Below are 27,511 nucleotides of genomic sequence, written 5' to 3'. Positions count from 1 at the left end.
AATGCCTAATTACATAATTATTGTGCCCGGGCCCGTAATTAAGACACATTACTCCTCTCAGCTGGTAATTCATTACGCTTAATGTCTTCCCTCGGTCTGCCTGCCGTTTCATCGCGGATGACAGTCGCGACGGTTCCAGCTAAATACCGTTACCGTGAAATATTACCGACTGGTACCTTAGTCGGAGTCACTCTCCGAGAAGAAGGACGATTGCCTTTTACTGATTTTATTTCATCTAATTTTACTATATTATAAAAGTTGGTATTTATAAGTCGCAAGTTATTATAAGTAATTACAATTTATATTGTAACTTTTAAATAAAAGATTTTACAATATATAATAGTATTACGTATACAATATGGTTCATACTTGCTTGACAATAATTTAAATATTCATAGAGAAATATAGTAGAATCGATCATCAAATTAGAAAATTTGTCCTAAAAAAATTTGATGGCTTGAAAGAAACAAGTAGACTTGAAAGACTACCAAATGCATCAACATTTACATGCACATGAAAAACATAAGGAAAATCAGGAAAATAGAAGAAATGGTGAAGGAAGAAGAGAGTGAGAAACTCATATACATTATCCAGTGAAAAAAGATTGTTCATATGCAGGTTCTTCACACGAAGGAAAGAGGTTCCTACAAATGAAAATTCCTGAAAAAAACAGCTTGCCTTTTATTACAGAAACTGATACATGCCACACTGAAGAATAATATAAGTAAAAGAGGAGGAAGAGGTAGAAAAGATAGAGGGGAGGTGTAGAATACAGGAGAACCGATATTGTACTACTACTTTTATTTAGCTAACGTTCGAATATGAAGGGGTTCGAAGCAACGCCATCGTTTCCCATGGGAGTCTCTCTCATTGAAATCTAGACGAAGAGAGTCGCTTTATGACTCTCCAGTTTTCTGGTAATCTCGAAATGCTTGAAATACTTGCGAAAGACTAAAAAGGAAAAAGAAAGCTATAGGGAGAAGATAAATAAATAAAGGTGACGTGACACGAGCATCAGGATTCCCGAAGGATTAGTCGAAGAATATTGATTGGTATAATTCGAAGTGTTTTGCATTCTTGTTTGGGAAGAATTTCTGTTTTTCTTTTTTTCGCACACGACATTTTCTATCTTCGTTTTCTCACCAGTTTTTCTTTCTTTCTATCTAACAGTAATTTATATTTTTCACAATCTTCGTTATTTCATTTTGCATATCTGATGATGTTAATCATCCTACGGTGATAATTATTCTGATGCATTGCTGGTTGATTAATTGCCTACCTTAAGAACTGTGGTATAAAATTTTTAACGATTACAAGACAAATTTTATTACATAATACGCAGATCTATATCGCAAACTTACTGACACCAAAGAAAGATAAATGAAGGTATATTTTTTATATGTATCCACGATTATGTACATTTATCACACAAATTATCTTGAAATTGCTATATTTTCAAGTATTATATAAATCATTTCTGTGGATTCAGGAATTCAATTAATATTATCCAGGATGATGATATCCCTGTTACTATTCAATTAATATTACCTCCATCTCTTCCCCCTTTCCATACTCCAACGTTTCCTCTCACTTTGATCGCAAAATTTTGTAATACCAAATATTAAACGAAAACACAATTTGGGGGAAATATATGAGCATATTCGTTTGATTATCGTAGCGTGAATTGCGTGTCAACAAAACTTACATTTTCAATCAAAATTGCGTTCTAATTACAAACGTATTTATTTGTACTGACCATTGGAGTCGAGATACGCGCCATGGATTTTCAAGTTCCGCGAACGATTCTCCTCCGCACTTTACCACCCATCATCTTCTTTCTCCTTCACTACCTTCTTGGAGTTAACTTCTCTGAGTTAACGACGAAGAAACAGGATTTCATTTATAATCTCTACAGTCAAATTTTCGATTACTCTATTGATAGTGAATATTTCATTGATTTTATGAACCAGTACAAAAATGTTCGACGTTTTAAGAATAATTCGACATGTTATATTGATTGAACTGTGAAATAGCTTCAGTGGCGCCAACGCACGGCACGATAACGAGTTAAAATGCAAGATGTATTCTCGTGAGGATTAGCTTCTTAAATGAGGTGTCGCAAATTGGAACAGAGCAGGTCAGTATTGTAATTCTAAAGTAATTGAATCTTAACTGATTGTTAGTATTGATAAAATTTCTATGCCGTCATTAATCAGTTCCAAGATAAAGTGTTGATATAAATCATTCAATAAGATAATGACATCATATCCGTATCTCGTCAAAAAACATTAGATCAATCATCCGTAACCTATATAATAAGATACTATAGTTTTATCGTGTCTCGTGATAGTAAATGTCACAATGATGAATTCGTCTCGATACTCTTTGTACAATCATTGAAAGCTTTTTGGTTCGGCGCGCATAGACCGCCGTCACTTATAGCATATTGACATCTCGTAAGCCGAAGCTTTCTGAGGTCCCTCTCGTGTCCAAACAAGACGACGATGCACCCTGGGAATTGGAAGTCCTCGTTTGCACGAATTCGCAAATATAGCCAGGGGTATCGGAGCCAACCGAACCGAAGAATTGATAAATTAGTTATTCCGTTAGTCGCTCGAGTCCCTCTCTTAGCCCCTCATCCCTCTCCTGAGTCTCCTGCACACCACCACATTTGATCTGAGGTTACCGGATAATCACGCTTGTTTGCATCTGGTTCGACTCCTTCGACTCCTAAATCGCAAATTTGCGAGTCGTATGTAGAATACACGATTAGAGTATTTAAAAAAAAGTACATAAAATGAAAATTATATTAATGAAATTTAGTGTTCAATATTTATTAGTCAAATAACCTATACATATGTAGACGCACTTTCTTCGTGGAGTTATACGCTGCAGTGCGAGCAAGAATTACAAATATTCTCGTTTACTTACCGCGCAAAGGATAATCCGGGTCTCCAAGGTACCTAGCTTCGGCGCGGAGCCAATTAATTCCCAGAAGAATTCGATTCATACTGTATGATAATTCCAAGATAGTGCGACGATAGTACGAGATTAGGAAGATACAATATTTGCCCAACGATTTCTATCTCTAATAGGGTGTATCAAGATTATTTCCTTCGCAGCTGCGGCCTCCGTTCAACAAGGCCAAAGCAATTTCATTGGAGAATATTTCTTTAATCTTTTCTTCAATTTTTCATAAGTATGTTGTAATAAAAAAGATTCGGAAACTTGAAAATTTTTCTGCGTTTTTCTTCAAATCAAATTATTTCTGAAAATTGATATCGGAACATCCGCAACAATGCAGGACGTCGTCAGCAACAATCAGACCGCAAGATTTCCCGACAAGGTCTTCGAAAACTGTCTCTATCTACAGACACATATTAGATCGACTCGAACCTGACCCATCCTATAACCATACGAGATGCTACATAATGTCGCTTCGAATTCAAGATTTTTGTGGCTGCTAACCCGTTGGCTTTGGTCCGCTAACGTATTTGCAAGATCCGCCGCGTTGATGGACATATAATGCGACGTGTGATTGTAGGCCCGCCAATCGCGGCCGATTGTGCCTCTGAAGGCCCGCTAACTATCTCAAACTAGCCCCATTCAAGCTTCACGACCTCACTCTATCCACATCTCGCTCTATATCCTCCATCTCCCTCTGTCTCTCTCTTTCCCTCACCGAGCTATCTTTCACTCTTTCCATCTATATCGTTCTCCTCGTTTGCCTCCTCTCTTTCCCCCTCTCTCACTGACATACACGTGCACATATACCAACACATTGATGTGCACACACATACGTATACGTAGAAAGGTAGAGAGACACAATCACGCGCGGTGGTTACGTAGGTACGCTTCTCCACGCGACGTACCATTCGTCTCGGTTCGAATCCTCGGCCCTATATAGGTATCCAACGCACGTTCTACGTGGAAATTTCAAATCTATCACCGACCCAGACGAATGCAAATCGCGCATGAAGCGCGCTTAATAAAGCTTCGCACGCAGCCTCCGCAAGTCGCAATTTTCTTTCCAACGTGTGCTGCCATGCTCGTGCTCGTGCGCTCGCGCGCGCACTCACGAAAGCTTTTAATGAAACGCTCACGTAATGCGCTCTACTACCGGCCTTTCGAGCGTTTTCGTCGACCTATGAGAGAAAGGTTCCGCCGTTACTCATTATAATTACGAGACGTTTTTAATATGGTTCAACCCCTCGAGGAAGAAAAGTGAAAGAGAAAAAGAGAGAAAAAGAAGATGTGAGAAAATCGATTTTTTGAAAAGACCGGTAGACCTACTCCTCTCTTCGGCTATCCTTCTTTAAAACTGTCTCTCATAAATTTGTGATCGTCAAATTTACGTCAAAGATGAGGAACGAAAAGTCTTAGTAACTCTAATCTTATCTTGTAATGATCCTCTGAAAAATGTCAATAATTTTGATGAAATGCGATACGTTGTGTATCGCGTTGGTATTTTGAGATATGTATATCGGAAAATTAAGGTAATCGTTTGATTTACAGATCGACGAATGCACTTTGATGCAAAACGTTTTCGACGCGGTCAATATTATCCGAATAGATAAGCCACTAGTCGCAGAGAGAACGAGAGAGAAGTCTGTGGTAAGAGTGAGTGCAGATAGAGTAGTCGATACCTAAGCGTAGTAGATGGAACCTGACGCGCTCAGACAAATTGGACGAACGTCAAATCTAAGTCGTACCATCGGAGGGTATCGATCGGACCCTTCCCAGTGAGAACCGTATTCTCAGTCACTTCTCTCTGAGAAATATTGACTCGTCCAAGTGAGAGCTTTCAATATGATTAAACGCAGAACACATAAAATCCGATGTATGGTGTGTCCCTGAATGGTGTACATTAATTTTCGAAGAACTTGAAGAAAGTCGATGCATATCTCTAATTTCAGTATCTTCTGAACTATCGGTTTATTCTAAACGAAAAGTCCGTGTCTAGGTATGATTTTTATCAATGATAAACTAAACAACCACCTGATAAGACCAGGTAAATAACTATGCTTGAACGCAAAAATTTGAAGAACGGAACAAAATGAAAAGATACTTCATTCCCAGAAATAGATACTGTCGCGTTGCCGATTTCGCACCTCTCTACATCGTTAAACAAGCTTCGCCAACAACGCGATCCGAGCAAACTCGTGGCAAAAACTGGCGAAGCGTGTTGAGTGAAGGTACACGATCGGTGGTGCGAACAATATCGAACCTGACGGCGCCGCTTTTGACCGACCGCATTTCGGGTCGGCGAAAATTGAATTTCCAACGTCAGGGAGGTGTGTAGAGGGGTAGAAAACGAGAGAGAGAGAGAGAGAGAGAGAGAGAGAGAGAGGGAGAGGGAGGTTCATGTAGGTGAACGAAGAGAGCGGCCGGGTTATTTGCGTGGCCTTAATAAGGACGTTTGACGGCGTTGGCTTTCCCTTAACAAGCCGGCTAATATCCTGGGGCCTTGCCTCTCCTATCGTCATCGTCGTCCGAGCCTTCTCTCTCTCTCTCTCGTCTTTCACATGGTAGCCACCGTCGGGAATCACCAAAGCTTGAAAACCGAATAAACTCAGTTAGAGAACTCGGTGTGAAGCGAGTGGACCGCTCGACCAGGAACACGCTACTTGACAGGACGAGTCCTTAGCTCTTTGGCTATGTTGCTATTCCTACTACCATTCCCTCCTACATGCTACTCTTCGTCCTGTTCTTAACGCACTCCCTAGTACGTTTAACTTATGTCTACTGAACTTATCTTTCGAAGAGATAAGTCAAGTTGTTTTTAAATCTTTAATACGTCTCGCAAAATTTAGAAGAGTTCGAAATAAATATCGAATGTTCAAATGAAAAGAAAACGTAATGATGGAATACGAATTATTTATGAACATATAAAAATATATTTTTTCTTCGTTTCACACTTCGTTCTCTTTTTATAACATTATATACCCAACATGTTAGAGCGTCACTAAGATTCTAACACTAACTTTACATTCTACGTAATAACAAATTAAAAAATCAATATAAGTAATATTTTCTATACATTTTGACAGTATTTGACTATAGTCAAGAAACTGCTACGTCAGTTTGATTCTCTTTCTGAAAATAATTCGAAATTAAATCGCGAATAATACATATTTAAAGAAAAATATCTTGGAAAATATGTTACAAAAAATAATTATACCTTTTTGTATGTATCACTCTGTTTCAATTTGTTTGGTAGATTTTTTAATAAAAGGTTTACCGAAGACTGAGGTTCAGTCGTTGATTGATACCATTCTTCGTTCTGATATTTTGGATAAGGTAGCCATCTAAAGATTAAGATAAATATTAACTATGAATCATTTCATACTACCAGATGAAATATTTCTAAGAATATCATAAGTACCTGTGTATTACCGGAGACAGCAACTTTCTATCGATATAAGAAGGATCCTTTGGCCCCGTCAACCAAGTGACTATTCCTCCAACCACGATTACTATCAGCGTACCCAATCCGGAAAACCAATGATAGGACAATAAGTAAAGAGCAAACACATCTTCTTCGCTGAAAAAAAATGTAATTACAAGTAAATATTCATAATAAAACAAATTTGTTAGATACTTGAATGAACTTTATTTACTTAGAATGAACGAATTGATCTAAGAAAGCTTGACTTATATTTCCCGGACACTGATCGAGTGGTACCGGAAGCTTCTTTGGTACTATAACACCGGAACTGATCGATATATTTGCTCCGAAACATGCCCAACCAGCTATTAAAAATCCCACAACAGCACCTACGAATGCGCCCTAAAAGTAAAAAAATGTTGTATCACATATACTTTTCAAAATAACAAATAGTTATTTTAATTAGTCTATTACTTGAGAGTTAGTCCATGGAAAAAGCATTCCAAGAGTGAAGACTCCAAAGGAAATTCCTGCGGCAATTGCGGCTAAACTGTTCGTAACCTACACAAATATCAATATTCTAATTTTTTTACGATTAATCCAAAAAGAAAATGTTTTTCAAATCGATACTTGTTCTATCTTTTTTAAAACATCTAATTACAAAATTATCGTATACCGACCACTAAAATGCCTCCCAATGTTTCGATGAAAAAGACAAAAGCCAACGCGAATAAACCAAGGAATATAATTATACTTTTAACTAAAATCGTTGAACAACGCTCGTTCGGTTGTAGACCAAAACAACTCTTCACAAAGTCTTCTAAAAGAACTACAGAAGTGGAATTAAATCCTACTGATAGAGAGCTGGAACAAATATGGTAAAGATATAAAAAATATACACTGTCTGACTGATATTTATGCAAAACTTCAATTTTAAGTACCTAAGAGCAGCCCCAAAAATTCCAGCAATGAAGAGACCAGGTATACCATGCAAGTAACCAGCAGCTTGCATTACGAAAGCTGGAAGTAGTTGATCATCGGCCGTAATTAAACCAGTAGCTCTTGGATCACATTTTGGTGGTGACCACCAAGCTAGAAGAACCAATCCACACCAGCAACATAGCGAAATAAAAATAACTATGCCAATAATAGATATCCCTATAGCTCTGCAAACATACATATATCTACACTTAATTTCGTTTTGATGAAACTGAATTGTAATACGATCAATTAAAAAAATATTTTACTGGTATACTCACTTACAATTTAGATGTCTTCATAGTTCTCAGTGATGTGTACCGTTGAACCATCGTCTGATTCACAGCGATGTACGCCGTAGAGTATAGCCAAGATCCAATTAGAACACTCCAAACTGTGTGTCTCGTGTACAGAGAAGAATCGAAGCTAATAAATTGAAAAAGAAAACATATGGAAATTTGTTTAGTTTGATTACTACACAGTATCGTAAAAATGTAAAAAAAAAGAAAGACTGAATTTACTTAAAAAATTCTATTCTATTAGCTTCTCGTGCCTTCTGCCATACTTTGGATAGACCGCCGACTTCCCAAGTGCCTAACACAGTCACGATGAGCATGGCTAGGATCATTATTATAACTTGAAGCATATCAGTCCAAACTACTGCTTTTAAGCCACCCTAAACAAAAAAGACAAAGAATTGTCGGTATGATCATGAGATCGGTTGTCGCGCTCTAAACGATCAAAGGAATCACTCGTTTGCGATAAATTTTCATTAATATCTTCGTCGAACAAATTGCTTGGATAATTACGCAGGCCTCCGTAGGTAGGTAGCTGCTATTAATCACTTCAAGGTTGGCTTTGTGATCTGCTACTACCGACCAACAAGCGCACACCACTCGACGCCATTGTTTCAACGAGCCATTGTCGACCTTTTCAGTTTCCGTCCATAAACATTTCGCCCGTGCTCGCACGAGATTCTTCGCGGCATTGTCCACCGAAAATTGTTTCCTCCGGGGCCCTTTTCCTCATCCCTCTCCCTCTTACCCTCATTCATTCTCTCACTCTGTCTCTTCTCTTTCTCTTTCTACTCTCGGCAGGTCGAAGGAACTCGAACCACGCAAACGAGAATTCGCTGACGAGGAAGACTATCCTCCTAAACTAGCTCGGTCCCTTATGGTTATTACAACTTAACAGGAAGCTATACACCGGAAACGTTAGAAAGAAAATTTTAACAACGCTGTAACTCACGTCATGACACGTCGATTTTCGATATTTTCACTAGCGTGTGATTGAAAATGAAGATGATGAGAAAGTCTATTGATCTAATTATACTGATTTATCTAATCATGCAAAATATTATTGTAAGTGGTTGTAAGAAATTTAAATAAGACAAATTTATAACAATTACATCCTTGCCCATTAATATTATACATAAAATGCTTATAATATTAAAAAATTGATAAATAACTTACAAGAACTGTGTAAAAGACGCACACTCCGCATAAAATGGCGCCGATGATATGCGTATTGATATCACTTACTAGAATAATAAAATGTTGAAACGTTTATTAAGTTACATTATATAAAGTACAATGAATGCTGCAGAATGGTAATGGTATTTAAATAAATATTTTATAAGCCGATCATGTATATGTGAAATAAAAGTGTGCTAAGAATATTCTGACCAAAACTATTGGCTATTGAATGTACATATATTTTTTAATATTTCGAAAACATAATAATTTAATTTAACTATCAAAGAGATGTTTGTAAAATTACCTTGATTTAATGCCAATGCAGGCACGTAGACTACTATCGATTGGTAGAGAACCTAAAATATGTTTCTTATGAAAAGAAAAAATAATGAAAGTATAACAAAATAGGAAAGATATACTTACGGCATCGAAAACGAATATCAGCGATATTAAAATTCTAACGCCCTTGTTAAATCTTATCTCCAGATACTAAAAAGGGTAATTCAATATTACGCACATTCGTATAAGTTTACAATCGACAAATATTTAAAGACGTACCTCGTATGCCGAATTTAATTGTAATGTTACAAAAACAGGTAAGTAAATATTTGCAACGACAATTCCGGAAAAAAGCAAAGATATCACGGTGATCCAATATTGAGTGCCAAAATTATAAATTTCTGCAGGAGCTCCAACTATTGTTACCCCAGATATGAAACTATAAATTGAAGAAAACTTTATAATAATCTTAATTTATTTTAATAATATCATCAATGGATCTTCTCGATAAATATTTATCATTTCCAAAAATATTTATCAGTTGTAAAATTCATATAAGCATATTTAATGATATTCATGACGAATTTATAAATGAATTTAAAAAGAATCAGACCTGTTGATCGTTACCTGGCAATTAGAGACGCAGAAACCGGCCAAAGTCTGAGTTTCCTTCCACCGAGTAAATAATTCTCTACGGACGATTGTTGTGCACTCTTGTAATGCCAAAGTCCAGCTGCGGCGGATATAGTTAGCATAGCGGCGAAAACAAGCCAATCAGCCCAATGAAAGTGTCCTTTTTCTGAACTGTTCTCGAACATCTTGAAAATTCGTAAAAGAGAGAAAAAAAGCATCAATATATTTTTATATCTTTCTTATGACATCATGAGTTTGAATAAATAACTATCGAGTTATTAATTTTACCAAGTAGGATAACATGAATAATAATTAAAAAACAACAAAGTGTTTTCTAATGATTGCATTTTTATCGCATGGATTTTCTTTTCAAGATTAATGCTAATAAATTAATTAATGAAGTAATCAGTATTTCAAGGAGAAAAAATCAAAATGATTTGCACGCACAGCACTGTATGATTACTAAACTCTATTAGAACAATGTGAAATGTTAACAAAGCCAAATTGACGATCCTTATATAGAATAACGCTTGTAAATTCTGTATATATAGGCCAATGATTTAATGGAGGAGACATTAATTAAATCATTCTCGCAGTAAAAAAGTCCGAAGGAAATGCACGATTTACTCTTTCGATTTACAATCCTTCAATTGTTACGTTCACGTTTTCTAATAGAATATCACCGATTGTTTCTTCCTAAGATTTCTCCCACTCCTGTTGCTTCTATATGCGTCATAAAAAGTGTCTAATTTTAGCCTGACCATGACTACTGTGAATTTGTAACTTTCAATGAATCGATTAGGAACATTTTTCTTTTAATCGCAAATACAAAGCGACGAAGAACAACAGAATATTTCAAACATAAATATCCAATTTGAAAACAAAGGAGTCATATAAAAGATGAGAAAAGTATTACCGATTGTAGCTAAAACGGAAAGCGACATTAATTTTTTATTTTATATCAATACGAACCCATTAAATGAAGATAAATAATCTAAAATTGTATTTTCTAAAAAATATTAATATTTCTTATGTATAAGTTTGTAACATTCGAATAGAAATTTAGAGTTTTTTAGTTTGAGATACCAACGATATATAAAGTAGATAGAATCATTACCGACTGGAATGATCTATCAATTGCGACATGACCATTTGTCGATAAATATACTTACTTTTAAATTCTATTAATAATTCTTGTTATATTTAGAAGATGCAATTGTAATACAATTGAATATATTTGCGGTCAAGCAAACTTTTGCTACTTCAGGATCGTTGAATTTTCGACGATACTATAATCACAATTTGCTTTACATTTGAGAATGTTGATAGTATTAAGTTTAACAATTCCAAAATGACCTTGATCTACAATCGATAAGCGAATTACTCAGGAAACACGTGTATAATAAGCTATATAGCATACATTTTTTCCAGATAAAATTTTATTCTTAGTCCTTTCTTCTTTTTCTTTTCTGATTCGAACATAATTTACATTATCGAACGACCCAATTATACTGTGTAACCACTTATAGAATAATTTTATGAATTCTTCTTATTTACTTGTCAAAATATCTTCACATATATATTTTTTATGAATGATGCGTTCCAGATAGAATCATAAAAATGTTTATTAAAATAAGATAAAAAATGGCAAGGAACAAGAGTATAATACGTTTAAATATCTTCTGCAGTCATTAGAACGATATATTTATTGATATATTTATATCGCAGAATATCATGAAACAATAGTCAATCACTATAGGTTCTGTTTATCAGTTCTATTCGTCATTCTCGAATCAAACGAATCGTAAAGAAATTCACGTTAAATATTACAGTAAAAATAATCTACTCAAATAAACAGAATAAAACCAATCACTGACCCATAATAAAACTTTTGAGACATTACGTCTGCCATATACATATATTCACCAAACAACATAGAGAGAAAGAGAAAGAAAGATCATTTCTACTTTATCTTATTTACGATCCTTGCGTTAAACGACTATAGTAAAATAAGCTTCTTATTTCTTTCCTGTGTAAGAATGGACGCATTTGTGGCAGAAGAAACTTAAACACCCATTCACTCGCACATCAAAGATTAAATAAACGAAACGATCGCGAGGCAAAGAAATCTTGGTTCACGATGGTTCACGTTGAAACGGCTACAGTGATCTAGTAGTTGCTACTCTCTTGACTTCGATTCGACCGCGACTGAGTTGCACAATCGAGTCTCCATCGACGTTGATTCGTGTATGTTCGCTCGCTTTCTACCAAAGAAAACGAAAAGACAACGATGACGATGACGATGATAATAATGACTATCTTTTACTTGCGACTATCGTTGGTTGGTGAGCAATAAATGGTTCGAACCAATCAAGAATAATGTTAGGACACCGTAGGAGGAGTATCGCCATAACTATCTACCTCTGTCTTTTTCTTACTATCTTAATTATTTATTAGTTAAAAATACTAACAAAGAACTCGTGATCCCATGGAATACGCGTTTTCCGCGTGCATCTAGAGATCAGACAATAAACTCAATATATAAACGTCCAATTAGAAATATAAAAATTCTTACTTAGTCTTATTTTCTTCACACATTTCCACACTACAGTTTCATTACTGGTTTCGTAACGCAAACATGGTTATTAAATAGGACTTCGATATTAACTACAGACATTTATATAGAATAAAATATTGATGTACAAAATTTCTTACATGTGACTTCCATTTTTTTTCCTTTTCTCATTTTTCTTAAGGATATACGTACTATTACAGCGAGCGTTGCTAAACTTATATTAAATCAATATCCATTACTTTAATAATAGAGTAATAAAAATTCATATTATAAATAATATAATTAAACCATGATTTCTTATAAAAGTCATTAAATAAATCGATTACACACGTTGAACATTACGATAAATATAATGTACAATACATTGAGGCCTAAAACTAGTATGTTATATGTTTTATAATTATTATGTTATATATTCTAATAGCGCCATAAAGACAACCAATAACTTTGTATTAATTTTTTTAAATAGTTGAAAATAATAATTTAAAAACGTGACCGTAGAATAAATCATTTTTATCATACGAGAAATATTAGATACAGCAAAAAAGATAATAGTAAATTTCATAAAAAAGTTACTACACAAAATCGAAGAATAAAAATTACAGTAACATGAAAGTCCGAAAATAAAATTTTTTCTAACTTTGACTGAATGATTTTTCGTTACTCACAACAAAGAATACTTTTTATTACAAACCTTTATATTACAATGATATACAAGAAGTGTCGTTCTCAAAGTATATAACAAAAAAAAAGAGGAAAGGAAATGTAAGCAAGAATAAGTGTACAATAATATTCGTGTAAGCATAAATTTCAAATTGATAATAAAAATATATGCGCGATTGGTGAAGGTAAAAAATAACAACAAAATTTCGACAATCTTGTATGGATATGTTGGAATAACTTCAAAGTAAAATTATTCATATATTTCCGACATATTTGTAATCTGCAAATAATTTTTCCATGATGTGACATTTTCTAACACTATTCTTAAGATTGGAATGCAATTGTTACTATATACAATGAAATATATTAACCAGTGCATTCCGTAATAGAAATAACGACATACTTCAAACTCTCGAAAGTTATTTACACCTCCAATAATTTTTTTTTAGTGAAACAAACGGAATGTGTTCACGTGAAAAATTGCGAACAATATCTAATGGAATCAAAAAAGTAATTATAGTTCGATAGCTCATTGATTGCGAGATCGAATAATGCACACTGGTTATTTCAGTTCATTTTATGTAATTATTCTTAAATGTCGCATTAAATAATTACGATTCAAAATACAGTAATTTTCAATTATATATCATAAAATGTGTCCTGAGTAATAAAAAAAAAAAGAAAAAAGAAAAAAGGAAAAAAATAATGTAGTAAGATATACAATACCTGTATCACGATTGACTTATTTAAAACGCGTAAATGAATTCGAAAAATGATGAGATTATTTTTATGCCATTAAAATGTATTACTAAATTATTAGGCTACCGACGACGGAATAAAATTTTTGTGTCTGATGTGTGCTACCTCATGCAATATTACTGAAGAATTACTACATATATTCTTCATGATCTTGTTAATTATTTTATTCCGTATTCTTAAATATAAATATTATTATTAGTTTCTTCATTATGAATATAATTTTTCATTATATATAATGAATATTTAAATTCATAATAGATTATAAAATTATGTTCACAGATCGCATTTCTTTGATTTCACAAAGAAAAAAAAATCAAATTATGCCATTCTATTCACATCGCCTACATTTTTTTTGCGCGAACTAAAAGTACATTCAATATATATATATATAAAATATATATAATATATATTATATATAATATATATTATATATAATATATAATATGTATATATATTATATATATTTCTTATATATATATATATATATATATATATATATATATATATATATATATGTATATTAATACTTTGACACACATACGTCTTTCTTCCGAACTTCTTTTTTAGATCACTACATATATCCATTTAAAAAATAATACGTTTATACTTTAGGTAACATGAGATACTTAATATTTAGTATGTAGACAAATTATCTTAGTAAAACAAGACCATTGAGACTTACATCTCGTGCGTAAAAAGTATTACCTTATAAATTATGATCTTATTCAGAAAATGTTCTCATCACAGTTTGTAATGTTTTCCCTCGCCAAAAAGCCACAGACAAGTTCTGTCAGCAATATATGCAAGCACAAAGTCTGCCACGAGTATCTGAACCAAAACTCTTCGAAACTGTAATAATTTTGCAATAATTAATATTCGCGGTTTTTGCATTCATAACAATACTTACATCATTTGGAAAATCGACAATTTCCAATTGCGAAGCTACGTCTGGTAAGAGCCCACAAGCTAATGATAAAATAACAGCGGAACTACCCAAGAGACTGTACAACAATGATTTATTTTGTGTTAGACTCTCCATAAATGGTTGTCCCTATAAAATGAATACTTGCATAATGAAAAAGGAAAAATAAATATTTATTATTAAAGTTCCATAATTTTCTTAGTTTCATATATTCATGATAGTGTTACTTGACATTCTTGATTAATTACCCGATAATTAATGGCAAAAGTGGATACTTGAAGTGCCATAGCTACTATATAAACAGTGCTATTAATTAAATTGGCCTCGAATGGTTTATCTTCATCATTATTGGAAGAATCAATAGAAACATTTTGATTTACGTCCGTATCGGCAGCAAAAATTGCTGATAACTTATCATCCCTGATTATTAAAAAATCATTACTCGTAATATAATTAATATATAATTATCATAATTAAATAATATTTAACTGAATTATTTACCTTACAGATAAAAGCGTAGCTTCTTTTACTAAAAACACAAGACAAAAGAAATGTACAGCAAATTGCAGCAAGACTGTTGCAATAGTGTATAGATTAAAAATATTTGGCAGTGGTCTTTGTTTAGATAGAGTTTTCAGTGGTTTTGATCTAGATATAAATAGAAAACAGGCTGCTAAAAGAATACCCTGTAAAGTTGCCTGAGCATCACTGAATTTAATACCATCCAAATACAGAACAGATTGACTATAAGCCAGTACTAATGCGTTCAAAGCCAATATTTTAAACATTTGCAATGTTGTAACTAATGTACATCGTCCTTGTTTAATTACGTGGCATACTATAACATAAAAATTCCTGTTTTAGTCAGAGTGTCTAATTATGTGGATGTATAACAAAAAGATTTTCCAATAAATGTACTCACTACACTGAATAGAAGACATTTTGCTTGTAAATGGTGCAGCAATAGATGCATCTCCAAGTTTTATGACGACAGATTGTTCCTGTTCTTTAAGATCTTTCAATATTTTTTGTATTCTTGTTTGCATATTAGATTGATGTCTTATATTCATTCGAGGTCCATTACTTTTTGATGTATTTGTTACAGTTGCATTATTTCCACTTGATCCAACCGATGAATTTTCTCGTTTCTCCATCGATGCTCTCTCAGGTAGACTAGACAAAATCGCAACACCTGAAAAATATGATTTTATAAAAGATATTATATAATATCGCTAACGAAACGAAGTATTTTATATTTTTTTATCAACTTACCCACTTGAGCATGTTTTAATGCACCTACATCATTTGTTCCATCACCGCACATCAATGTTGTATATCCCAATGATTGTAAAGAAACAATAATAAATTCTTTCTGCTTTGGTTCACATCGAGCAAATATTACAATATGCGGTAACAATTTTCGTAAAAGATTCATGTTATTTTCATTCAAATACGAGAGTCCCTGAATGAATGAAATAAAATTTATGTTAAAAGAATGTAAAGAAAAATGATTGATTTGGTACTAAAGAAAATTACCTCTCCAGTTATACACAGAGTATGTTCTTTCCAAATTTCGCTGCCTTGTGATTTAACATTCTTATAACTTAAAGGTATTTGTGTTTTTCGATCTACACTTTCCCAAAACCATTCACCATCATTTTCCATTAAAATTAGAGTAACTGGTTTTTTCGTAAAATGTAATTCACGACTGACATGACAAGCTGTCAAGGGATTATCTCCAGTAATCATAACTACCTAAATGAAGGGTATATGCAAATCAGCATTATATAAAAGTTAAAAATATTGTATGAATATTTTATAAAGAGTAATATTTCTAGTTAATTTATCTTACAGAATGAGAAGCATTGAGAATTTCTTTTATAACTGCCTTAGAGTCAGGTTTAAGTGGACAACTTATAATAACAAATCCAGCAAATGAAAGATTTTTTTCTAAATCTTCCCGAGTAAACTCTCTCAATTCCTGGACAGATAAAGGAGTTGAAAGCTTACGATATCCCAAAGCTAGTACTCTTGCACCACGGCGAGAAAGAGACAAATATGTTGAATCATAATTATCGGGGACAGAAGACAACTGAAATAATATGTAACTTACATAAAGCAGATTACTACATTAAAAAAATTTTAACTTTAAATTATAATATTATATAAATTCTAACCATATTTTTTACAGTTTCAGGTGCACCTTTTACTGTAACTATGTACTGATTTTCAGATGAACCTGGTGATGTGTATCCTGCGACAACTGACATTCTTTTTAATGCAGACGAGAAATGATGTCTTTGTAAAATCTTTAGTACAGGTGATTTGCCTTTTTTTGGTATTACTGAATCACCTATATGATAATAGTTCGTTTTTATAAAGATTTTAGGTAATGTTAATATAACATAACATACTTTTAGTGAGGCTCCAATTTACAGCTTTCAGTGTAGCTTTCTCAAGTGGATCTCCGACAATTCCATCGTCCAACTGAACAAGGGAATGGCATGTTGCAAGTACTTGCACACTTTCTAAAGGTGCATCTGAGAGTGGCATCACATCTGCTTTACCACTAAAATACCAAAAGTATTATATTCAATAAATTTACTTTTTAATCTTATATTATAATTACATAGTTCATAAATTATGCCTACTCAATCCCTGCTATTCCTTCGACAACAAGATTGTCACTTGTTAAAGTTCCAGTTTTATCAAAACAACAAATTTCAACTTTCCCTGCGAATGGTATTCTAAAAGGTTCTGTACAAAATACACCTGAAAATAATTTGCATTTTAATATCATGACTACGTGACATAATAAATAATAGATATAAGTCGAATATTAGTAACATTTTCTAAATACCTAATTTAGATAAAGCTAACAAAGAAGTGTTTACAGCTAATGACAATTCAATGGGTAATTCTGGTGGTACAACGGATGTAAGAATAAGTGTACACTCCAGAAATAACTTATACTTATTTCTTGTTGGATCTTCACTGCCTAAAAATATTATGACTATGACATAAGTTCTCTCCTATATAAATATATCAATCGTTTGATTATTTTTAATCTACACATATTACAAAATCAGTAGAATTAAACCTTTGATCCAAACATAAGCTGCAGCAGCAATTGCAAATATCAGAAGAAATAGAATGAATCCAAATGTTTCAAGATTATTTGCTGTAACACGTTTAACTCCAAATAAGATAGTTCTCAGGAGTTTACCCTGTGATGTTGAAAATCCAGTACGCAAAACATAAGCAACACATCCATTATCAACAGCTAAAATATACAAATACAATTTAATTATTCTCTCTTATATTTTAATTGTTGTTTTAAAATGCATACCTCTGAGACCTGACACATTTTTACTAGGTGGTGTATGTTGTACTACTTTTGTTCCTCCAAATAATACATGAAGTTTATCATCGCCTTCTATGTTCAAATCTCTATTTCCATCTATATCGTCTATTGGTTCTTTCATTTGAAGAACAGATTCACCTGCAAAAAGAAAGGATATAATTGATTTGTAAATCTTTAAATTTATAAGACATTACAACAATTACCTGTTAGCATACTTTCATCCACAATACATGGGCCTCTTAATAATAACATGTCACATGGAACTAAATTATCATTTTGAGATCTTGTTATTGAAACAATATCACCAGGAACTAACTGATCAGTAAACATGTAACGCCATCTTCTGTTTCTATAAACCTTGAATATTAAATTTACATCATTAAAAAATTTATTAATATGGTTTAATTAATTCTACTGACCATTATCATATACGGTTTATTTCCCATTTTCCGTATTTCAGCCATATTTCTGAGTTGCTGTTGTACAAGCGTACATTCAAACATAATAAGCATAATAAGAGTGAAAATACTATAATACCAATATTTATCCAGACACCAAAGTGCCACGCAAAATACTTGAAAAACAAAGAATGGTGCAATAGCTCTTTCTTTAAAAAGTTCCCAAAACTCTGGTACAAACATATCCAATCTAAATAAAAATAAAATTATAACATCTTGTTAAGTTGATCTTTTTAAAATATTACTAAAATTATTTGTAAATTATGAACCCACTTATTTTTACCACATTTCTCCTCAGCAGCTGTAACTTCTTTCTCATCAAGATATCCTTTCCATTCAGAATAATGTTTAATTGATTGATTGATTGGAAATTGAAGACTTTTGAAACATTTTGCATTTGGTTCCCAATAATACTTTGTTTTTTGAAATACGAACCATGGTTCTTGTTTTTCTGCATGGTGTAATTTTACAAGTTCTGAACTTCCATTATTTGGGACAGGCACTACCTTCGCTATTGTTGCTATATATGGATTCTTTTCCTAATATATCAAATTTTCTCTGATTAGCACATTAATAAATGCTATATAATTTCTTTGAATATATTGTACTACTAAATTTATTTCAAATTAAGAAAATAAATGTATTACAATATATTAAGATATATTAAAAAGAATATATTAAAATATGATATAAAAAAATCGTAGAAATAAATTAAAAGAATGCCATATATTTCTTTTATATTCGAATTTAAAAAATCATATCTTCCCGCTTGTTAGTCATGTGATCTCGTATAGCAGAAGGCGAACATCCGTTCGAATGGCGGTTACGACAGTGTACATATTGTTTCGGCTAATTGAATTCTGCTTGTAAATAAATAAAGAGGAATGTAATTCACAAATCAACCATGTATACCTACCGAACTGCAATTTAAAAAGGTATGCACATGCACAGACCACTGACAGCACAAGCAGACAAAAATTTGTAGCACACCAATTGCAGCGATTCCAACCAGACCTGCATCGTAATACTCATCGAAACCATAAACAAAAATCCAACTATAAATCCACACAAATTGCAATATTACAAAGGGTAAGACGTAACCATTGAATAATAACTTTCGCGGATTGTGCAGAGTAACCGTTTGTACGAGATCGTCCAGTCGTTGTGATTTGTTGGTCGCCATGATTATGCTACGGCCGAACATAGCATACATGTATTAACGTGAAGTTATACGAAATTCCTTCTTACGTGAATCTCGATACTTATTATAACGACTCTGCTTTTTTTTATCAGACATATACAAAAATTCTTATTGTTGAATAAGAAAGCGAAAAAAGGTTACGTTCGGTGTGACCACGCCACGATACGTTAAAAGATCCCCCAGAAGGAACAAACTTGCATAAAGAACCAAGACCTTCAGTATTGCTGCCTACCATGGCAGGAGGTGCTGTTATCGTTATTAGTCGTGCTGCCTTGTGGTAAAGATTGATACTAGTAAAGACACTAGTGTCGAAGTTGACGCGTTCTAGGGTCACATTTGTGTTCCGATCTTTTATTTCAACACTGTTTATGTGTATAGTGTTATATATGTTGTATGCATTCACAGCCTGCAAATATCATCAATTATGTAGGTATTTACATATTTATTCCCTGATAGATACAATTGGTTAAGTGGCATTAAGATATTTGGTAATGCCAAATAAAATAAGTTAAGACATTAATTCTGTAGAGCTAGTGGTAAAATGTGTGTTACAAAGATCAGATACTAAATATGCGATGACGATCATTGCAGTTTTGTTTTTATTGAATAAATAATGATATCAATGGATATTTTTGCCCTTTATTTAGTAATTGTGCAAAAATATGGTTGGAAAGTATTGCGATTATGAATAGCTATCAAGAGCCAGTACATTATTTATTTATATCACGAAGAATTTCTTGATATAAAATAATTAATATCTCTATTAACGACAATTAATAGAATATTAAACAGAATTATCTCAATTCGAAAAAACAAAAAACGCATCAGATTGCCTTGATGCACTATTTGTTTGATTATTGTATACATCGCTTTAGCGCTTCAATCACGAAGCTGCTGCAAGTATTCAATGATACAATGTGATATAGAATATAGAATTTCAGAGAGGAACTAGAGCAATTCAAAAATAGGGACCCAAAGGAAACGACTCTAATCAAAGTGTATTCAATGATTTAAATAATTTTATTATCGTTACAAGATTTTAAAAAGAAAAATAAAAATGACTCGCAAAGCATTTAAGAAAGGACAAATGAATTATGAATAACTCAATTATACTTTCGATGTCATCAAAAATACTAATTCTTTTTGTCCACATCAGCGTTTCATTTAAGATGGCGCATAAAGCGCGTGCATCGCATGAAACGGAGCGCACTCTAGAATCGATAGAAGTGCTTCCTAGTGTTGCTTTGAGGAAACTTTAGCCAGGACTGTATCGACTAAGTTACATCAAGTGGTGCTTGAAAAACACATCCTTATAATTAATGTATCAAAAAATATTATAAGGAAACAAAATAAGGAAGCGTGCAAAATGTGTACATAAAGATTAAAAAATGTTATGAAACTCTATAAGTAGATATAGGTAGGTAAGTAGATAATAGATAGATATAAATAGTAATAGAAAAGGAACAATTATTACTTTGTAATAAAATAAAAATTTTTTATTGTAATTTTGTATTGTATTAAAATTAAATTAGAAATAAGAACATATTTAAATTACTATATTTATAATTATATTCGAAAAAAATAACATGTCGAATAAAATGGTTCATTTTGAAAATTAATACAATGAATAATAACGCAGTTTTTTATTTTTCCAAATTCTTTAAAGAGAAAGAAAAGAGAAAAGAAAAAAGTGAAGTTACAAAGAGTATTGACCTCGTTTTCTCTATAAGCTAGGAACCCAGGTTCTTTGATATTAATTAATTCCACGCGGTAACTTCTACTTACATGACTCTTTCGTGACATTTGATCACCTGATATCGGTGGTGGATGTCTTTCTCTTCAAATTTGAGTTGTAAATGAGGTATCTTCCTAAAATACGTCGTCGATGATCGAAGTGGATTCTATCTCTTTGAATATTGTTTACTTTACTGATATGCTTGTCGTACTCATATGAAAGCAGTGTGGCAATAATCGACCTCAAATAGTAACAATTAACATTATAGTCTGACATGATGGTAATTTAAAAGAGGTGAAAGCTCATTGTTCACAAAACGATAATCGTTAAGTGAATACTTTTCTAATCTCTTGTTACGAAGCTCGCGCCAACTTTGATTCAGAATCGCAGCGCGGGAAACAGCTTGAGATAATTAACGTATAAAATGTTTATACGAATATATCTGGAATTCGTCCAATGTGTTTATGAAGCGAACGTTTTGCTTGGCCGATTACCAACTCGTTTTTGCACTGGATGACCTCCTCCAAATTTCTTTTTCCTTTTTTTTTCTTTTTCTTTCATTTTTCTGTTCTCGAGCAGATCGCTATAAGGATGCGGGCGACTAGAGATTTTTTGTATCTGCTTTGCGACAAAGCCACATCAATTTTTCTGAGTTTTCTCTTTACTATTCTCTTTATTATTTCTTATTCTCTTCTTTTCGCTTAGACAGCGATCTTTTTCCGGATTTAATAAATCCTGAAATACAAAGAAGAAAATTTTTGAGCTATATTTATGCAGATGCGTTTATAAAGATTTTAGTTACAATAATGAAATATTCTCTTCTTGAGAGAAAACAACTTGAAAAGCGCGTTTTGGTGTGAATGATTGATGTTTTCTACATCGAATCAAGTTTGAAATCTTTTTTCGAAGAAATCGAAATCGTCCTAGAGCTTTTCCACGAATCGATCATCGTAGGATTAAGCTAATCCGGATATATAACTCTGGTAATTCGGAAAGGCAACGAAATCCTATAGGAATGATAACTACCCAGATATGATCGTAATAAAAGCAACTCCATCTATATTCATATCACGTAGTAGTAACCGCGGTGATCTCTTGAACGTATCCGATGGAATGAAATCGGTTCGAAGATCTCTCGCTCGGTGATCTCAATGAAGACATTCGTTGAACATTTAACACCGCAAAGAAAGAGAGAGAGAGAGAGAGAGAGAGAGAGAGAGAGAGAGACAGAGAGGGGGAGAGCTCGGCTTTAGTTTAATACAAAGACGGGTTCGTCAATCGGGGCCACCGCATCGAAATGCAAATTTTCGTTCGAGTGACTTCGACCGAACAGGATATCCTTTGATCGCTAATGAAACATCCTAATGCATAGCCACGTTACGTGTGGAGAGTGAAACTCTACCTTTGGATGAAGCAGAAGAGAGAAAGAGAGAGAGAGAGAGAGAGAGAGAGAGAGAGAGAGAGAGAGAGAGAGGTGAGGGAGTTGAAGCAGAGGCCCGGAAAATCAATTGGGTCAATTGTTTGTACTGTTAGTAAAACAAATATTTGAGATAACCAACCATCAGGCGAATCCCCGTACGTTGTGGAGAGCAACACTTCACCCTGGAAGGGATAAACTCCGAATGCTCTGTTGCTACTCTTTCTCCTTCGTGACGGTAATATAGTCCGCACGGAACTAGTTTCCTTCTTTTTCATCCCTTAACGAGCACGGTGAGTATTCATTAACCTCGTTATGTCACCGTGACGTATTACCGTATTTCTCCATCGTATGTCTTTCAGTAATAATCGAAGAAATTTATCTGCCATATGTTTTCCGATATGTGCACTATCTAATGAGCGGGATGAACAAATTTTCAGGGTGAAGTTTTGCAAACTATCGAGTTAAAGAATCACACCTTCTATTTGTATGACATACTTTATCGTGACATATGACATGTTGAAGATCATTAATGAGAAAATGCACGCAGTTGGGAACGAGTTTTTATGTAAAAAGTGTCTCTACAAATACTCGCTTTAACTAACACTCTGTTTTATTTAACATCTTACGATTCATGTTATAGTTGATTTATCAAATATACCAAATAAATAGGCTCGATAAAGATAGTACTATTTATTGACCCTATTTTCATATGATAGGGATGAAATTGAGAAGCGTTGATTGTTATCGCTATTGATGCCGTCCGTTCTGCTAATGTTGGCCCGTTTTTCTCAGGAAACGTAGTTCGTGTTCTTTAGCAAGAAGGGGCAAACGACTAGACACAGAGATTGCCAGGAACAAAAGCGAGAACTTTGATAGATCAGTAGGCCACAAACTGGTAGGACCAATTTAGCTACTCAATTAACATTTGAATTATTATCTTTGGGCTCGATCTTGTACGGTCAGGTATAATTTATCTAGAGAGCGTGAACTCTCTCTCTAGAAACAACGGACTTGTTCTTGAAATAGCACTGTTTCTTCAAGTGCTTCGTCCACAGTAGTAGAAGATTGATCTAATGGCGAAAACCAATGGTCGAGGCATCTGCAAGTGTAATCGTTCCTAGCCTTACTGAAATACCTACTTTATTCCATTTCCCTTTCCACCATAACGTTTACATAGAAGGAGATATATTACTTTTGTGTTCCCACACATTTCGATTCCCTTTGTTCTCTTATTCCTCAGCCCTTAGTTTTTTTTACTTAGCTTACACACATAACCGTTTACATGCTTCCATACTCGCGTTCTTCGTCACGGTCGATGCACGAGGCCTCGCAAAAGTTTGGCGATACGCGGGCTACGTTTCTGGCAACGATTACATATCGACAGTTGCGATAAATTATGGGAACTCCAGAAGGAACAATCTCACCAACGATACACCGCTCCTCTCACTAGTAGGAAGTGGCCCAAGGCATTAATCACAGTGGGGAAATGCATATGCGTAAAATTAATTACGCGAAGAAACTTGGAAACGTTCCGATACGATTTATGTTTTATTGTCCTCGATTTCTCGATACTCTCAACTTTTACGTCCGACATCGAAGGAATAACGACCAAGATTATTTCGGTTAGTACAATTTAATGTATCACGTAAGCAGTATCGTGAACTCTTTTTCTTCTTTTTGTTAGTGAGTTATGATAAGACAAGATCGTGGAACTTTTTAAGTAGGTACGTGACGTTTTCTAGATAATCAATGGGAAATAACAAGTTAGAGACAGCCTCTCGTTAATTATAAACAATTTATGCATACAAAATTATCTTGATTTTTTCGCTGGAAACGAAACTTTGCCAAAACAGATTCATAAAAAGTGTACTAATTCAAAATAAGTACGTTTTTCTTTAGAGGTCAGTTCGATTATGGTCCTGTAGTATAATTAGTGTCACAGGACTCTTTCCTTTTTTCTGTACTTCTATCTTTCTATGATATTATCCTGCGTTTATCAGAAATATATGTGACGCAATTATCTGTTCATTAAAGCAGCATCCCAGTTAAATTGATTATCCTTGAGTCACAGTGATATAGCGTACATAGAATTATTGTTGCGTACTCGGATTTATAAATTTTTTTACGGTACTTTTATAAAGAAAGCGAGATATCGAATAATTGAGTGAAAAGATCACGTGAGTCCTTTCATCAACGTGCATCGCGTGTGTTGCGTATTTCGCGCCTAGACATCCGGTGCGCGTGTTTCAGTGTCGTACAATGCGGGAAAATGTGGAGACAAAAAAAGACAAAGAGAAAGAAAGAGAGAACATTGTAGTCGTCTGAGGATGGAGGTAATATACCTGCTCGACGAGTCTAAGCATTCTCGAGTTTCTTTTCGTCGCCACTGTTTATTACTTTCGTTCGGCTACCGTAGTTTGATCATAAACGGCATTAACTACTAACGTTTAAACGTACCACAGTATTACCTACTTCAAGTAGAATAGTAGCACGTCTTTGTGGACAACAGAAAGTCCCGAAAGAAAATAAAACGAAGCAACTTAGCTCCAATAAAAATTCGAAGATAACGACCTCAGAAGTTGAAGGCTCCTTGGGAATAACGTAGAAAAGTACGATGTAGTATCAATGTTCCAGAAAGATTAGTGGAATTTGTACGATATCAAGTTGGTTGAGAAAGAGCGAGAGATATTAGTGAAGGATTTTCATCCCTTTCTTAAACGGGCGACAGAAAGAGAAAGGGAGGAAGAGAAAGAGAGAGAGATAGTTAAAGGATTTTGCGGCAGGTGCTGCCACCTGCTCCGAGGGCGTGGCGCTAGTTCCAGCGGAGCTTAGTTCAACGAAAGCTCCTGCATGTGACGCACCACTGGAGCAGCAGCAGCGGTCGCTTTGAGGTCGAGCGAGAGAGCCCCGAAGGGAGAGGGTGGCGCGCGCGAGAGGGTTGAAAAGAGAGAGAGAGAGAGATAGTAGTAGCGTGCGCGCGTGTAGAGGGACTATCCTCGAAAGGATAGGACGGATAACGACGAGAAGGAAAGAGCGAGAGAGAGGGATAGAGAAAGAGAGAGAAAGACAGAGGTTGAGAAAGAGGTGAAGAGCGTGTGTGCGCGCGCGCGTTCGCGCGTAGAGACGCGTGCGTCCTCGTGTGTGCTTGCGACGTATCTCGAATAGCAGGATCGCACAGAGATGAATGGACGGTTGGTCTGCCGTGCCTTATCGCGACGATGATATCGAAAAGAGGCCGAATACGAGACTCCACCGAGGCGTCGTCGGAAGCGTCGGGAGGACGATATGGCTCTGGAGCTGTGCTCCCTTCATCCTCCTTTTCCAGGACGAAATCGACTGAGGATACTTCGTTCAAGACGGTGGTGATTATCGGAGAAGAAGAGCTCTGTAGCCGGCAGTGACCATGGCGCCTCTCGTCGCGTGCGTGTAAACAGTGTTCAAAGACCACGTTCGAATTGTGTCCTCCTTTGCTGCTACTCGTCCCTTCCTTTTCTCACTTGCATACTTCGATTTCACCCCCTACTTGTCCATCAAGTGTTGAGTCTTTCGTGTGTTGTGCGAAGCATCCGTGTTACTGCAAGGAGAGAGAGAAATAAAGGGGTGGAAATGTTTTAGTAAAATCAAATGTATTCAATCCTCTCTACAAATCCTTTTTAGCAGTGAGGATATGATTGAGTGAAAGAGATTACAAAAAAAAAACGTGTTAGGGTAGAAAGTCATTGTATTTCTTTTGTCATTTCTTTTCCTCTACAGGTCTCTGTCTTTCTCCTTCATTATTTTTATCTTTCTCATGGGAGCTAAATGTGATATGTGAAGTTTTCTTGCTGACTTAACAAGTGGAGAGGCAAGAATGATTGTTCACTCTTCCTTGGGGTCCTCATACGAATAATTTAATGCTAACCGAGTATCATCTCATCACAATGTTTTTCTTCGTTGGGTCTTGAAATGAACAGACATTCCTCCACTTCTCCTCGTTGACTTTTGTTTCAGATTTTCGTTTCTTTTGACGAAGGAAAAATTATTGCCTCATCGCAACGTGACCACAAGGAGTACGGCATGTGCCTTGTTCGTATAAATGCGGATTCTGTGTTTCTCCTACTTGTACTACATGTTCTTCCTCCATGTTCTGCATGTGTATGTGCGTCTATGTATCCGTATTGGTATCACTGATAGTAGATATGCTGAACCGTTTCTTTTTCATCCAAGATAACTGTATTTTAATATTTAATCTCGTTGTTGTTGTTGAAGATGGAGGCTCATAATTTTGTTAAAAGAAGAAATGAAAATTTGGATTCTCGTCTGCATTTCGTCTTATAGCGATGCTCGTACTTATCGATACAAAAAAATTTATTGCAAGAATGTGTGTTTTAGTGAAGGTGAAATTTATAGGCATTGCCGAGAATTTTTAAAATATTTATATTCGTCATACGAAGTCTCGAGAATAGGTGGTTTGAACGGAAGGAACGTTTCGATCGAGGAGTCGAGATAATCTAGTAGGGGTGGTCTCCTTTCTCTCTCTCTCTCTCTCTCTCTTCCTTTTTCGTTTTCTATTTGTCTCTATCTCTTTTCCTCGTTCAAAAGCGAATGAAAGTTCGTTCTAAATCCCTTCGCTTTTTTCCATGCTATGTTGCAAACGCAACGGGCACTCATAAAATACAAGC

The 27,511-nt window shown here is 34.4% G+C and overlaps 3 protein-coding genes across 11 annotated transcripts in view; 1 reads left to right on the top strand and 2 right to left on the bottom strand.

Moving 5' to 3' along the window:
- Nucleotides 1-666: 666 nt before the first annotated feature.
- Nucleotides 667-12,270, bottom strand: LOC127067696 (sodium-coupled monocarboxylate transporter 2-like). 6 transcript variants are annotated; one of them, XR_007782710.1, is made up of 15 exons: nucleotides 9,748-10,034; nucleotides 9,400-9,559; nucleotides 9,265-9,330; nucleotides 9,146-9,197; nucleotides 8,839-8,906; nucleotides 7,888-8,042; nucleotides 7,652-7,792; nucleotides 7,330-7,572; nucleotides 7,069-7,252; nucleotides 6,863-6,949; nucleotides 6,621-6,790; nucleotides 6,386-6,544; nucleotides 6,182-6,308; nucleotides 2,932-6,096; nucleotides 667-2,730 (listed from the first exon to the last, which is right to left on the bottom strand). XR_007782710.1 is itself a non-coding variant. In XM_051002945.1 (15 exons), the coding sequence occupies exons 2-15, from the start codon at nucleotides 9,936-9,938 to the stop codon at nucleotides 6,064-6,066; spliced, it is 1,836 nt and encodes a 611-aa protein (XP_050858902.1). In that variant the 5' UTR covers nucleotides 10,926-12,270; the 3' UTR covers nucleotides 667-6,063. The 6 variants fall into 6 exon arrangements, 5 of the variants coding, with proteins under 5 accessions (XP_050858902.1, XP_050858903.1, XP_050858901.1 ...); XM_051002945.1 differs by adding an exon at nucleotides 10,926-12,270 and having other exon boundaries at nucleotides 667-6,096; nucleotides 9,748-9,938; XM_051002946.1 differs by adding an exon at nucleotides 11,721-12,270 and having other exon boundaries at nucleotides 667-6,096; nucleotides 9,748-9,938.
- A 1,956-nt stretch (nucleotides 12,271-14,226) lies between these two features.
- On the bottom strand, nucleotides 14,227-19,942 carry LOC127067694 (endoplasmic reticulum transmembrane helix translocase). The gene is made up of 18 exons (XM_051002940.1): nucleotides 19,411-19,942; nucleotides 18,768-19,033; nucleotides 18,456-18,684; nucleotides 18,240-18,393; nucleotides 18,022-18,174; nucleotides 17,773-17,955; nucleotides 17,533-17,670; nucleotides 17,324-17,444; nucleotides 17,087-17,241; nucleotides 16,850-17,025; nucleotides 16,525-16,764; nucleotides 16,209-16,427; nucleotides 15,945-16,134; nucleotides 15,595-15,864; nucleotides 15,174-15,510; nucleotides 14,921-15,092; nucleotides 14,658-14,801; nucleotides 14,227-14,599 (listed from the first exon to the last, which is right to left on the bottom strand). The coding sequence occupies exons 1-18, from the start codon at nucleotides 19,705-19,707 to the stop codon at nucleotides 14,492-14,494; spliced, it is 3,552 nt and encodes a 1,183-aa protein (XP_050858897.1). The 5' UTR covers nucleotides 19,708-19,942; the 3' UTR covers nucleotides 14,227-14,491.
- A 5,807-nt stretch (nucleotides 19,943-25,749) lies between these two features.
- The window catches only part of LOC127067698 (blood vessel epicardial substance-like), a 44,615-nt gene continuing 42,853 nt past the window's right edge, over nucleotides 25,750-27,511 (top strand). For 3 of the 4 annotated variants that reach the window (XM_051002952.1, XM_051002951.1, XM_051002949.1), the window contains exon 1: nucleotides 25,750-26,270. The gene's annotated coding sequence lies outside the window, so the exon portion shown is untranslated. Of the gene's footprint in view, nucleotides 26,277-27,511 lie in introns of all 4 variants that reach the window. The other variant, XM_051002950.1, reaches the window with a different exon arrangement.

Source organism: Vespula vulgaris, chromosome 11 (genome assembly GCF_905475345.1).
Source record: "Vespula vulgaris chromosome 11, iyVesVulg1.1, whole genome shotgun sequence".
In the NCBI taxonomy this organism is placed as follows: domain Eukaryota; kingdom Metazoa; phylum Arthropoda; class Insecta; order Hymenoptera; family Vespidae; genus Vespula; species Vespula vulgaris.
The sequence above is the reverse complement of the archived record's forward strand: the minus strand, read 5'-3'. Positions and strand labels throughout refer to the sequence as shown.

Coding starts and splice junctions, on each gene's coding strand:
- LOC127067694 (XM_051002940.1), bottom strand. CDS start 19,707: ATGTATGCTATGTTCGGCCGTAGCATAATCATGGCGACCAACAAATCA. Junction 17,445..17,532: donor GTTAGCTTTATCTAAATTAG/GTATTTAGAAAA, acceptor AATTATTTTCAG/GTGTATTTTGTACAGAACCT. Junction 15,511..15,594: donor AATGTCTTCTATTCAGTGTA/GTGAGTACATTT, acceptor TTTATGTTATAG/TATGCCACGTAATTAAACAA.
- LOC127067696 (XM_051002942.1), bottom strand. CDS start 9,971: ATGCTTTTTTTCTCTCTTTTACGAATTTTCAAGATGTTCGAGAACAGT. Junction 9,560..9,747: donor TCTGCGTCTCTAATTGCCAG/GTAACGATCAAC, acceptor TTCAATTTATAG/TTTCATATCTGGGGTAACAA. Junction 6,791..6,862: donor TTCCATGGACTAACTCTCAA/GTAATAGACTAA, acceptor TTTTACTTTTAG/GGCGCATTCGTAGGTGCTGT.